At 52.7% G+C, this 13760-nt stretch overlaps 2 protein-coding genes across 2 annotated transcripts in view; one reads left to right on the top strand and one right to left on the bottom strand.

The window, feature by feature from the left end:
• The window catches only part of UTP20 (UTP20, small subunit (SSU) processome component, homolog (yeast)), a gene marked incomplete at its 5' end in the record, with an annotated part of 60321 nt that extends 48772 nt beyond the window's left edge, over positions 1 to 11549 (top strand). Inside the window, 13 exon segments of the mRNA XM_010153706.1 lie at positions 456 to 584; positions 1078 to 1188; positions 1584 to 1663; positions 2403 to 2472; positions 3483 to 3665; positions 4233 to 4364; positions 6452 to 6584; positions 7895 to 8094; positions 8413 to 8484; positions 8680 to 8940; positions 9597 to 9723; positions 10923 to 11068; positions 11394 to 11549. Of these exon segments, the coding sequence (XP_010152008.1) occupies positions 456 to 584; positions 1078 to 1188; positions 1584 to 1663; positions 2403 to 2472; positions 3483 to 3665; positions 4233 to 4364; positions 6452 to 6584; positions 7895 to 8094; positions 8413 to 8484; positions 8680 to 8940; positions 9597 to 9723; positions 10923 to 11068; positions 11394 to 11549 (1800 nt within the window).
• Positions 11550 to 12376: 827 nt separating this feature from the next.
• On the bottom strand, positions 12377 to 13285 carry ARL1 (ADP-ribosylation factor-like 1; the record flags this gene model as incomplete). The annotated part of the gene is made up of 3 exons (XM_010153719.1): positions 12377 to 12407; positions 12570 to 12748; positions 13174 to 13285. Coding segments are annotated over 3 exons (322 nt in total), but the record flags the coding sequence as incomplete, so codon positions are not given.
• Positions 13286 to 13760: the final 475 nt, after the last annotated feature.

Here is a 13760-nt window from a genome sequence, read left to right on the forward strand (position 1 = left end):
CCCTGGCAGCTGACATGAGACAGGGCGAGGGGGCAACTAACAGTCGCAATACCTACACTCAGTAGGCAGTGTCTTCTGCTGATGTCTCCTAGGTGCGTTGCTGAATTAATGACAGCTTCCTGATCAGAAGGGAAAGTTGAGTCGTTTTATGCTGAATGCCAGCGCCAGAATTTTTCCCTCTCCCTGGTTGTGTTCCTGCTCCGTGGCTCATGTCTCTGAGCATCCCCACTCCTTTCAACAACCGCTCTGAAGCTGTGTGTCTGCCTGCATTCAGTTTTTGTCTCAGCATTGCCCGCAGAAAGTGGAACGTGATGCGAACGGTGTTAGCTGCATGTGTCAGAGCAGCAGTTGTTGTCTGGTCAAACCTGAGTGCGGGAAATGGAGCCAGGCTTTGGTGGGGGCTTGTATTTTACGGCACTGCGTGTGCCCTGACAGTGTGCGCTTTGGTTCTGTAGTGTGTGACCATACTCGTGAAGAACGCCAAGAGTCAGATAACAAGCAAACAGCTCCAAGTGCTGCTTGGCTTCGCCGAAGAAGACATTTACGATTCATCGCGCCAAGCCACTGCCTTTGGCCTTCTCAAGGTATTTCTGTGCAGCAGGGGTACGGGTTCTCTGAGCCTCTGGAAGGGCTTCCGCCTCCTGGTGAAAGGCTGTACAATCTCACGTCAGGAACGGCCACAGCATGCTTTTAAGGCATTCTTGTTCGTTATAAGGCGTTCTTATATTCACCTGGGGAGGGGAGGCAGCACAGCTTTCATGTTTGACTTGTACTCACTCTTTCAAATGGCTTGGGAGGCTGTTGTATGCACCTGCACGTGAGGGTATTTGAATCTGAGGGTGTTTTTGCTGAAGTATCAACATTAGACCAGGCATTCTGTGTTGTCCAGAAGGAACAGATACACATTTGTAAGCCACCCCTTTTTTTTTTTTTAAAGTTGCTCGGTGTCTGAAGATGTTTTTTGCATCACATCGGTGTTAATGTACCACGTGAGCCCAGTGCAGTCCCAGGTTACAGCACTGCATCTCACACTGCAAGCAAAATGACCTGACTCCAGCTGTGCTTTCCCATTTTTAGGCTATTTTATCCAGGAAGCTGATTGTCCCTGAAATTGATGATGTGCTGCAGAAGGTTGCCCAGCTGGCCATCACGGGTCAGAGTGAGCCGGTGCGAGTCCAGTGCAGGCAGGTTGGTAGAACAGAAGGTCTTTCATCTTTACCTACAGCTGCCTAACAGGCTGGAGGGCTTATTGTGTCCATCCCAGCTCTCACAGACATGTGCCTTAGCCCTGCTGAGCCCCTAACCCTGTTTCCCCTTCCTACGAGTCCTCGTTCCCCTTGTTATCCGGCTGGCTTCAGTTCTTGGGCCTGGTGCACAGCGATCTGGCAGTTGTCAGTCTCCTGCAGATCCTGTTCTGGGCACAGAGCTTGAGAGCAGTTGGCACTTCATCTAATAGAAACGGGATGAAGGGGATGATTCCCGTAAACTTGCTGCTCTGTCACTATATTTTCTTCCCAACCTTTTTACATGCTTTCCTGAGTGTTTCTTGTAACCTCTCTCTGTGTTGTTTTTTTTCTTTCCAGATTTACTTAAAATATATTCTGGACTACCCCCTTGGAGACAAGCTGAAACCCAATCTGGAGTTCGTGCTCGCGCAGCTGGAGTGAGTTTGTATTCCTGACATCTCTGTCAGGAAAGAACTTTTTTGCTTAAACATGACTTTAATGGCCACCTTGTGTGCCAGAGGGCTGTCAGTGAGGAGCAGAGGGTGTGGCTCAAGTCTTGATTTTCCTACCTCTAAAACACTCCCCTTTTCCAGAGGCTGTTTGGTAAGCCAAGTCCTTTGTCTCTTCCCTGTTTCACACCTGGTTTTGCTGTTGTTTATCTCTTTGTCAGCAGAGGTTCTGTTGGTTTCTTAGTGGTTAATCAGCTCACCGGTTGTGAACCAGGGGAGCTGGAAAATCCAGGAAGAATAAGGGAAGGTGCATTTATGTGACTGCAGTCCCACGGCGATGGTCTCAAGTGCGGTTGCAGGCACAGTTGAGACCAACTGCACCACGTCAGCAGGAGCAGTGTGCCTGCAACCTCCTCCTGAGCGTGACCCCTCCCTTGCTCAAGGTGACAGTAGTTTACTGCATCCCCCAGCACCATCGCGCAGCGTGGCCGTGCTGACTCCGGTTGGCCGGAGCCCTTTTCTGCCTGTTTCCCTCGCTATGCCCGTTCTCTGAGGGATGGAGCTGATGGCCCTGCTGCTTCTCTTCTCCTAAGTACCAGGCCAGGTCTAGGAGCTGTTGCAGGAAGATCCCTGTCAGCGTGTGTTTCTGGCATTGGCCGTTCTTGTAAATTGTTGGCACCTTGCTGGAGTATTAACCCAGCCCTGACCATTAATCCTTTCCTCACAGGTATGAGTATGAAACTGGAAGGGAATCTGCACTGGAGATGATTGCGTACCTCCTGGACACATTCCCAAAGGTAACGAGCGCCCCTTGGTGTTGGAAGCGTCAGGGGGTTACTGCGGCTTGCAGTTTTCAGAGCAGTGTATTTTGGAAGCACTTGGTAGTTCCTGTTATCTCTTATCGTGAGCAGAACATTCACTTATCTCTAAAGAGCCTGGCACTGCTCCAAAAGAGAAATGACACGCCGGAAAGTCTGCAGCACTTCTTTATCTACCGTGCTTGGTCTGCCAGGAAAATACAGCTCTGTCAGCTGGAGTTTGGATAAACTCGGTGGTGGTGATTTATGCCAGGAAGAAACACAACCAGTTTAGGAAATGGGGCAGGAATAGAAAGTGAAGTCTGGAGTTTTCTCCTAGTGGGGGTTTCTTAACATTCTGAGGGACACTGTTGGCTGTATGGGTATGTGAGGTATCATATCTGGTTTGTTGGCCTGACTGGAGAGGGAGGGCTTCTCCGTGGGGTGGATCAAAATGAAAGCTAGAAAGTAACCGTGCATCTGTGCAGGGTAAGTAAGCAAAATGCCAAGCTGCCTTGAAGCTCTGCAGCCGGAGCTTGCCTGAGCATTCAGGAGACACTGAGAAGTGCACTCGGGCAAGGATCTGGGGGGAAGGAAGGGCAGTTCCGCACAGTAAGCTGTGCTTCACCACCGCCGATTAGATTGCGTATCTCAGCGTGGTGCCCAGCACTCTGTGAAGTAGCAGAGAGCTGCCGTCTCGGAGAGGAGGACCGCTGGGCTCATGGCTGCAGCGCTGAGGGACTTGAGCCTGTTTCAGTGAGAGCTGGGCATGGAGCTGCCCTCTGAGGTCCCCTCCCCAGGGACATGTGAGTTGGAGCAGGGCTGGGGCTGCTGTGCGCTCCCTGTGTGCTCCAGTAGCTGGATCATCCCGTCCTTGCGGTTCACCTGCCTTGACGCGGATGCCGCTCAGGTCATTCCTGCATGCCATGCAACACATAGCCCTCTTTTCACCCCCCAATGCCAGAAGCTCCCTGGGGATGTGCGGTTGACTAACGGCTGTTTCTTTCCAGGATCTCCTCCACAAATACTGTGGGCTGTTTTTTCTCTCTCTCTGTATGATGATGATAAATGATGACTCTGCCAAATGCAAAAAGATGGCGGCGTTGACGTGTAAATCTCTCCTCGGCAAGATAAGCAATGAAAAACAAGATCTGATGTTTTCGCTGGTCACAGAGTGGTTTCGCAGCAAGAAGGTATTCTTTGGTCCTTTCACTGACCGGGGCTGAGCTCAGGGGGCTGAGTAAGGTCTGAGGCAAGGGGGAGATTGCTAGTACCAGGCCTGGTGGATTGGCGGTTGTACCTGATGTAGTAGTTGTAGGAAAGGAGCGCGGGCAAGATCCTGCTTGGAATGAAAGCTGTTTCAAGCCGTGCTCGATGCCATAGCTCTTGCCAGTCAGAGCAAGTCAGGGTGTAGCTTCATAAAGCTGCACAGATGTAGGGAACTGCTGATGCTGTAGGTGGTTTTGGTGAAGAACCAAAGGGTGCAGAGTGGCCCCCGGAGCTCTGCAGCTGGGAACTGGGCTGGAAAAAGCCTTTTAGCATTCAGTGTTAGGGTGTGTTTCCAGGGATAACTTGTGCCGTGGAGTGCTTTTGTCCCTAGCTGGCAGCATCTCCTTTTTCAGTAGCGCTCTGAAAAGCAGCTTCTCTTAAGATGCTGTTGCTGCAGGCAGAAATAAGGGTTGCTACGTGCTCCTGCCCACGGGAGCTGCAGGATTTGATTACCGGGAATTAACGAGGGGTGTTACTCTTTCTGTTGGCAGAGCTTGCACAGGAGGTTGGCTGCCCAGGCATGCGGTTTGTTTGTTGAGGTGGAAGGAGTCATATTTGAACGGCGGCTCGAAGCTGTCCTTACCCTGATCGAAAAGGAAATCAACCCAAGTCAATTTGAAGACGTAAGTCATTTTTCCCACGTGCGAAGCTTGAGGAAAAGGAAGAAAATGGGAAATGGGAAGAAGTGTAGGAGAGATTTAACAGTTGGACCTACCATTTGGGACTGAGGAAAGACACAAAACACACACGCTTGTTCTGACAGGGATCTCATTCACCTAGAACCGTGGTTTTTTTGTCTGTAAGCCCAAATTTATATCTTGTGTCACAGCACAAGGGGCAGAGGAATTTTTGCAAAGCCACTTGGCCTGAGCCCGCATCTGTGTAACCAGCAGATACGCTGCTGCTTGTCCCCGCCTCTGCCAAGATCTCTGCGGGTGGGGGGGCTCTGGAGACAGCCCTGAGCCGCGGGCGTTGGCTGCCACCTGCGTGACTTGAGGGGCGTGCAGCGCGTAGCTGTACGGTCACTGAGGTGGCTGTCCCTGTCCTGCACTGGCAGGGGAGAAGGGACTTCCATTTTTTGGTTTGAAGTGGAGTTATAAAAGCCACCGACGGGAAGAACGGCGGGAGGCACAGGTAGCACTGGAACGGGTTCAAATCCCAGTAGAAAACAGCGCGACGGTCACACTGACATCGTTTAACTGGGGAACATCTGCCCGCTGCGGAGATCTGTGCAGGCGGGGGAGGCGTCTGCCCTCTTTAGTGTTACCTACAGCTTTCACTTCAGAGGAGTTCCCTTCCTGTAGCTCAGACCAGAGTCTTGTTCTATGGAAAATCTCTTCAGTGCACATGATTAACTCGGAATAACGAGGCTGCCTCAGGTTCTGCTTGGCCTGTGATAATCCCAAAGGGATCCCAGTCACTGTGCCTGGTGAGCGGCCACGTGCGTCACTAACGCGCGAGGGTGACAAGGGGGAACCACCACGGGGTAAACCGGCACGAGGTGACGGTGAGATGCCTGCAGTGAGGAGAAATGCCATGTAGTCACCCCCTGTGCTGCAACACGTAGGTAAAGCACGGACTAGTCCTGTCAAGGCAGCTGGTGATTGCAGGCAGAGGAGGACCTGAAGGCAACTTAGTAAAACATGGTGTTACAGCAGCTTGGGGCTTCCCAGGTGACACAGGCAAATCTGCGCTCAGCTTGCCTCTAAGCATGAGAATCCAGCGTGCAGGAACACACGTGTGGACAGAAGTGGTGCACAGTGCACGTAACTGCTTGCTTTTGGGAGCCTGGCAGTTCGTTACAGTAACGTCTGTATGAAAACCAGTCTGCTGTTGAGGCACAGTCTCCCGAGGACAGTCTCCCTGAGGAGAAGGACTTGGGGGTACTGGTGGATCAAAAGCTGAACATGAGCCGGCGGTGTGCACTGGCAGCCCAGAAAGCCAACCGTATCCTGGGCTGTATCAGGAGAAGTGTGGCCAGCAGGTCGAGGGAGGGGATTCTGCCCCTGTCCTCTGCTCTTGTGAGACCCCACCTGGAGTGCTGCATCCAGCTGTGGAGCCCTCAACATCAGAAGGATATAGACCGGTTGGAGCGAGTCCAGAGGAGGCCACGAGGATGCTCCGAGGGCTGGAGCACCTCTGCTCTGGGGACAGGCTGAGAGAGTTGGGCTTGTTCAGCCTGGAGAAGAGCAGGCTCCGGGGAGACCTTATTGCACCTTCCAGTACCTGAAGGGGCTACAAGGAGGCTGGGGGGGACTTTTTACAAGGGCCTGTAGTGACAGGACAAGGGGTAATGGGTTTAAATTGAAAGTGGGGAGGTTTAGATTGGATATCAGGAAGAAGTTCTTCCCAGAGAGGGTGGTGAGGCACTGGCACAGGTTGCCCAGAGAAGCTGTGGATGCCCCATCCCTGGAAGTGTTCAAGGCCAGGCTGGATGAGGCTTTGAGCAACCTGGTCTAGTGGAAGGTGTCCCTGCCCATGGCAGGGGGGTTGGAACTGGATGGTCTTTAAAGTCCCTTCCAACCCAAACCGTTCTGTGATTCTGTGACATGCGTGAGTGGAGCTGCTTCTCTCCGTTTTGCTGTGGGAGGTGGGTACAAGTCAGCCTTCTGTTCTTTTGCAGGGTTGGTCTGAAGTTTGTCTAGTGAGGGAAATAAGCGCTGTCTTTGGGTTCTCATAAGCATCTTTCTTGACTTGCTGATTTTCTTAGATACCCGAAGAGGAGGAGGAGAAGGCTGCAGACAGGCTGCTGTTCAGCTTCCTGGTGCTGGTGACAAAGCTAATCACAGAGTGCAACCTGATTCACTTAACCAAAAACAGCGACGCTGTGAGCAAGATCTGGGGTGAGTATCGAGAACGATTACAGACGTGTTACAAGGAAGGTTCTTTGTGTGCCATGGGGTTTTCCACACCCTGCTATAAAGAACCAAACTTGGTTGTACAAGGTTTGTGTGCTGCAAAACGCTAATACACGGCAGCTGCTGGGCAGGAAAGAGAAGGCGTTAATGGGAAAGGTTACGTGGTAGATGCAAACAAGCCACCCTCTGTCTCAGTTGCTGGGGAGGTATTTTCTAGTCTCCCAAGCAGAGATAGCTGCCAGCTATTGCTTGTCTGACCCCCGTTACATCCTCTTGGAAGAAAATGTTCAGTTCTCCTGGGAAGATGAGGTTGGCTTGATGAGATCATCCAGCGGTGGATGACACATGGTCGTAGTGCTGTAAATACTGTGTCTCTGCCAAGGTGTTAAGGCCTTGAGGTTATTTGATTCAAGCAGTTTCCCTGTGAGTGAGACTACAGTGTCAGGCTGGCTTACTGGCATTTTGTTGCCTTATTTTTAATTGCTTCGCTTGCCGCTATCAAGGCCTGGATCAGGCTGGCTAATGTCTTCGAAGAGTGTGGCCTGCCCAGGTGCCTTCAGGGAGACGGGAGATAAGCCTTGCAAATCCTGGGTTGCTTGGTGATGTGCAGCCTGGCCAGAGGTGAGATGAGAGTGCACCTCCACCTCTTCTCTGAAGCGTCCTCAGCCTCCACCCAGGGGTTCGATCTGACCATCGGCAGCAGCCGCCAGCCCCCACGCACCGTGGGCAGAGGAGCTGTGGCACCGAGTCCCCCAGGGGACACAGCTGCTGCAGAAACCTGACTTGTCAGCCAGGATCCGAGCAACTGCCCTTTTGTGCTGTGCCCTTTTCCTACCCTGCTGCCACCACTTTCCAGCGATGGCCCCATCTTTGGATGTTCAGAAGTGCTGTGGGTGGTCACCATGGGGACACTGGGCTACCCACAGCTTTTTGCCGCTCTCGGCTGTGGCTGGATGGAGTCGCTGGGAAGTCTTTGATTATGCTCCAAGCAGATGAGTGCAGAAGCACTGGCACAGGTTGCCCAGAGAAGCTGTGGATGCCCCATCCCTGGAAGTGTTCAAGGCCAGGCTGGATGAGGCTTTGAGCAACCTGGTCTAGTGGAAGGTGTCCCTGCCCATGGCAGGGGGGTTGGAACTGGGTGGTCTTTAAGGTCCCTCCCAACCCAAACTGTTCTATGACTCTGATTTCCATCACTTTATTGTAACATGTGCTGTGGTAATCCTTGGAGGGAGCCGGTTCTTTTTCTGTTCCCACTGGACTAGCTCCAGTGCTGAAAGAGGTTTTCTTTGTCCCAGGTCATGTCCAGTCCCACCTGTGGTACCCGCACAGCTGGGTCTGGCTGACAGCTACGGAGATCTTTGGCTTGTTGTTTGCATCTTTCAAGCCAGAAGATCTTGTCAGTAAGTGGAGGGAAAGAAAGGCAGGGAAGAGGAAAAAGGTGTCAGCAGAGCTGTCTGCATCCACAGTCTTCCTGACTGCTGAACTGGACAAAAAGGTAACCATGTCTGTGCTACTCCTTCCCCTGCCCCTTCCCATTCCCTGCCCCGTGCATTTCCCTTAGTTGCTTGTCTGCTGCCTAATCCTGATCAAGCGTTTGAGGAGGCATCTGCTGCTGGGAAGGGGCTTCTCTGGGGTCTTACTCTCAGCAGCACAAAGATTCCCCTCTAGGCTGCAGGATGCAGGCAACGTAATGCTGAGCCGATCCCTTGGCCTCCCCTGGGAACCACCTTTGGCAACTGCAGACCACCACCTCAAGTTTCTGCTGCTGGCTGCCTTTCACAGGGTGATTTCCTCTCCTCTTTCCTCTCCCCAGATGAAGGAACTTGCCTTTGCCTTCTGCCACCAGCTGCAGTCCAAGTTCCTGGACCCGTCTCTGGGTGAGCAGGTAAGAGCAGGGGAAGGTTGGGGGCTGCCGGAGGGCTTGGAGCAGCCCTGGCCCGGGCGGGAGCGCTGGATCCTCGTCAGGACAACAGGCGGTGGCTCAAGGCAAAGAGACAGTGCAGGGCCAGCGGCTCTCACGCTGCCGGTGCTGATACTGGGGGAACCCACAGTGACCGACTGCTCTGCTTTTACACTTCAGGTTATAAAGAACTTGCTTTTTGTGGCGAAGGTTATTTACTTGCTAGCTCCTGCCTTAGAAGGTGAGGAGGCAGGAGGAGAACTCAGCTGTGAAGCGGAAGAGCAGGAAGCCTCGGAAGAGAAAGACATTCCTGCACAAGGAGAGGAAGAAAGAGAGGACACAGGAGAGAGAGGCCAGCCAGCCACGCTGCTGTGGTTAATGAAGAAGCTCTCTCTCATGGCAAAGCGAGAAGCAGCCTATTCCCCTAAGGTCCCGGTAAAGGTAAGGATGGGGTTAGGGCAGCTGCTTGGGAGCGGAAGGCATTGCTCAGCAGGGTTGTGCTGGCTCTGTGCTTCCAGGGGACCAGCCATAGAGGGTGCTGGGAGCTGGTGCTGAAGGGAGGATTAGTGAGTAGGTGCCAAGGAAACAAGCATTTCGGTTCAGGATTCTCGGGAAAGGCTTGTGCCAGTCTGCTTCTCCTTGCTGTTGCTTCCAGCCCTCGTGTGGGGTGGTGGAAGGGTGGGAAGGGTAACGGGACAGAGCAAGGCCAAGGGTCCTAGGTTTGTGCAGGAGGCAGGGGGGTGGCAGTGGGCAGTTACTGCTAGAAGGGGGGGCTGTGGGAGAGCATCAGGAAAAGCAGAGTGGCTCCCATGGTCTGCAGCTCGGCCTACAGCGGCTGAGCTCTCGGCTGCCTGGGGACAGGACAGGGAGAACATGCCTGTTGTTCAAGGTGTCCCCAGCTGCCGAGTCACCGCTGCATACTCACGGGTCCCCTGGGGCTGTGTCTCAGCTGCAGGCCGTACTTGGCTGCAGCAGGGCCCCATCGCAGAGTTCTGACTCTGCCTTGTGCGTTGAACAGCAACGCACAGCCCTCGTGCAGCAATTCCATTAGGCAGTTTCCTTCCAGCCTTCCTTACGTGTCCTGTGCTGTTTTTCAGAGAAGCTGCATCTTTAAGTTCCTGGGAGCAATCTCAGTGGATCTGGGGAATGACAGGATCCAGCCGTACCTGACAACAATCCTCACCCCTCTGTACAGGGAGCTGAACAGCAACTACGCAGAGCAAGGTAAGTGGTTCCCCTCCCCAAGGGCAGTGAGGAGGGAAGCACGTCGGAGCTCCACCGCGGCACAAACCTGCCTCCCTCTCCTTGTGTCTGTTGGGGCACAGATGCCATATTCCCTGAATTTCACCTCCTTGCAGCCTCTAGCAGGTCTCTCTAGATCTTAGGAAGTCACGCCCGGTGGGGGAAAGCCAAACCAACTTCACGTTTAACCTGAGACTCTTGGCCTAAGAGCAAGGCACCGGCATTCAGACAGTTCATGAAAAGTGTTAGGTCAAGCAGAATCCAGTGTCAGGAAAAGAACAGACAGTGAACCTAGAGAGAGCGAGCGATGTTACTCTAACTCTGTCTTTTGTGTATGCCATGGAAACTCGGTGTGTGGCACTGCATCCCCACGTCCCGGAGGGGATGCGAAAGGCCTGAAAAAGCTCTGGAGGAGGGCACGAGCTGTGTTCCGGGAAAGGAGCGGCCACCTAGGCTACCACTGCTCTTCAGCTGAGCAAGGGGCCTCAAAAGAGGCCGAGAGTGACGGCATTGTGAGGAGATAACTCTGCTCTCTGCCAGCGTGGGAGCCAGGGGCCATCAGATGGTTTATCAGAACAGCTTCTCACACGAAGGGGAGTGCAGACCTGGGGAACCTGTCACAGAAGGATGCAGTAGAGGCAAGCAGCTCACACAGGCTTCTCTGTACAAGGTGTTGGAAGAAAGAGGGGAACACCTGCCCTGCTCTGTTTTCCCTCTGCACCTCTTTGTAGCCCCAATACCTGGGTTTTTTCAGTGACTGCAGTTAATGCTGTGTGTCCAATTAGTGATCCTCAGCCTTAAGCCAGCCCTCACTGTGGACAGCAGGGCTGACTGACAAGGCTGGAGTCATCTCTCTCTCCAACACCACCTATTCCCAAAGAGCTGTGGTGGCTATATACAGCAAACTACTTTACTAACCCCTGGGATACCATTATCCTTTGGAAAAAAAACACTTTTGCTTCTCAGAAGCATTTTTTGTGTGTGTTTGCCTGCATGCAGCACCACTTGTGTCCCCTGGGAAAGCTGCTGAAGAGCCAGCAGATTCCACAAGGGCTCTACAGGATCCTGGGCAAGATGCACGGGTACAGCTGTCCTTTAGTAAAGAGAGAGGAATGCCTACTGGGCTCTTGGCTGTCATTCCGTACACTGAGATGATTAACACGTTTGTTTTGGCTCATTAGATCCAACGCTGAAGAACCTGTCCCAAGAAATCATAGAACTGCTTAAGAAGTTAGTTGGACTGGAGGCCTTTTCCCTGGCCTTCTCTTCCGTGCAGAAACAAGCCAACCAGAAACGAGCCATGAGGAAAAAGCAGAGGGCGCTGCAGGTAAGATTCTGCTTCCTCTTCAGGGACAAGAAGCAGGGTTTCTCCAAAGGCCTGAGACAAGGAAGAACATCCTGAGCTGGGACAGCGTCACTGCCGGGGTTCAGAACCTTCCCGGCGAAGCGTTTAAGCTCAGGGTCTGGCCGACAGCGATGCCTGCAGAGCGGTGCCAGACCTGGGCAGAGCAGCCAGAACAAATGCCCTTGGTTTTGAGGAGCCTAAGGAAACCCGAGCGTCGCCTTACCAGTCACCGCTTCCTTCGGAAGTGGCGGGGGGGTGCAGGGAGGGTTGCCAGCTGCAACTAAACAGCCCTGTTGTTTCTCACTAGACTGTAGCAAACCCCGACGTCGCTGCGAGGAGGAAGCTGAAGAGACACAAGAATAAGGCAGAAACCAGAAAAAGGAAGATGGAATTCCTGCGCCCTGCCTACAAGGCCAAGAGACCACGAAGTCACACGCTGAAAGATTTAGCGATGGTGGAATGAAAAGGATTTTCCTCCCTGGAGGATTAATTTATAAAAAGTAAATTCAAGCTAAAGAACTAATTACTGGGGGTTTTTTTTAATTGTATTTAATAGTATTTTTTCATGTCTTTTTTTGCATCTAGGATCTTAAAAGCTTTTCAGTCTTTTTCCAAACCTGTATATTTAGCAGGGCATGTACAGTTGAGTGGACAACCGCCACGATGTTTTATATTAAATTTCACCTTATTCTTAAAAGCTGGGTTTTGTGATGACATCGTTCAGGCCTGTGAGCAGCCTCGCTCCCGGAGAAAAAAGAACCCGCCTCCCGGCTTTGCCTTTCAGTCTGTGCAGGTGTGCTGGGCACCTTTACTCACCGTTCCTGGGACAGGAACAACCCGCTCAGGACAGCACATGAGAGCCCCGGCCCCTTCAGCAGGCCCCCGCTGCGCTGCACGGCGAGAGGAGGCTGAGGCAGAACCGCATCGGCTGGAGGAAAGCTCTGTAGGGCTCAAGGAAGCGACACCCCTCAGCGTACAGCTGACAGTTTCTGATTTTATTAGTGTTTCCATTACAGGAGTATAGTAGCCACGAAGGGTGGGGGGAGCACACAAAAGCCTTTCCCAGCCAGCGAGACTTCCATACAAATGAACCTAAGTACATCCTTGAAAGAGAAGGAAGTGGAACGTCGTCACGTACACAGATACTCAATTCCGTTCAGTTTTACAGCTGAAGCGAGGCATCCACTCAACTCTCACCTATTTACATGCAGTTGGGGCCTGAAAATACCTGACTGCAGGAAGAGGGAGGCGGGCCGTAGCGGAGACGTCTTGGCAGCGGTCAGCTCCGTGTCACTGCCTGCTCTTCAAGGCCTCCACCAACCTAGGAAAGAGCTGACGTCAGTTCACCGGGAAGTCCCTTACGGAGCAGCTTTCTGCCCAACGTGGACTCGCCTTTTACGTCCGACAGACCCAGCCATCCAAACCAAAGCACACAACAGAGGGGGGTGTCTGACGAAGCTAGCCCAACGAGGCGGTTACTCACCACTCCATCGCCTCATCAAGCCCCGTGCCTTTGGTCGCAGAGGTTTTGAAGATCTGCCACTTGCGGTCCTTCAGAGCCGGTAAGCCAAGCGCGTTTGCCATCTCTGTGGGAGTCATGGCCTGCTCCATGTCCTGCTTATTTGCAAACACCACCAAAATGGCTTTCTTCAGCTCTTCTTCCTGGAAAAGGGGAACGGTGCCCGTCAGCGCACAGACTTTCACCCAGTTCATGTAAACAGAGAAAACCCAGAGAACGAACAACTGCAGCAGCTCATGGGATTTTCAGTTTGGTGACATCCATGCTTGAGAAAACCGGTCAGAGTGGGATTTGCCATCCATTCCAGCTGCTCCCAGCACGATACCACACCGGAACAATTTCAGACAGGGCCGGTTACGGCTGCTGCGCTGGGGAACAGGCCGGGAGTTGGATTTCACAAGGGACACCACAAAGGTCGCACAGGCCTGTTCTGAGGGCCCAAGCTTCACAAGCAAAGTTGAGCTTCACTCGATCTAAACCAAATTTCACACTTGCTCCGACAAAAACCAAAGGTTTCAATTTCTACATTTCTGTTCTACTGATACGATCGTCATTCCCGTTTTCTTACCTCCAACATAGCAACAAGCTCCGACTTGGAAGTGCCAATCCTGTCGCGATCGCAGCTGTCCACGACGTAGATGACGGCATCTGTATTTGAGTAGTAACACCGCCAGTACGGCCTGCAGAAGACAGAGAAGCTCAGTCATGTAATTTGCACTTTCAGCAGTGCTTTTTTAGCCAGATAACAAAAAGCAAGTTACCCAGAGAAAGTGAAAACCGCCTGTGCTGGTTTTAGTCAGGAAAGAGCTCACTCTCCTCACAGTGGCTGGTATGAAGCTGGGTTTCTGGATTTACCCTCAGAAAAGGGATGATAAGTTGCCTTTTTAGCTGGTGCTGGGGAGCGCTTGCACCAAATCCAAGGTCTTTGCCAGCTTCTGACACTGCAGCTGCCTTCCCAACTCTCACCGCAGGCAGTGGAGGGGGACACACACGACACAACACACGGTTCAGAGAGCTGACCCAAACTGACCCAAGGGCTGTTTCATTCCCCAGCACGTCATGCTCAGTACACAGACAGGGAGCGGGCTCGGGGGACAGTACGCTTTCTTACACTTGCTAAGACTCTTGCTAACTCCTGCGTTAGCTGCTTTGCCA

The sequence above is a fragment of the Eurypyga helias genome, unplaced genomic scaffold (assembly GCF_000690775.1).
Source record: "Eurypyga helias isolate BGI_N326 unplaced genomic scaffold, ASM69077v1 scaffold22640, whole genome shotgun sequence".
NCBI classification, from domain to species: domain Eukaryota; kingdom Metazoa; phylum Chordata; class Aves; order Eurypygiformes; family Eurypygidae; genus Eurypyga; species Eurypyga helias.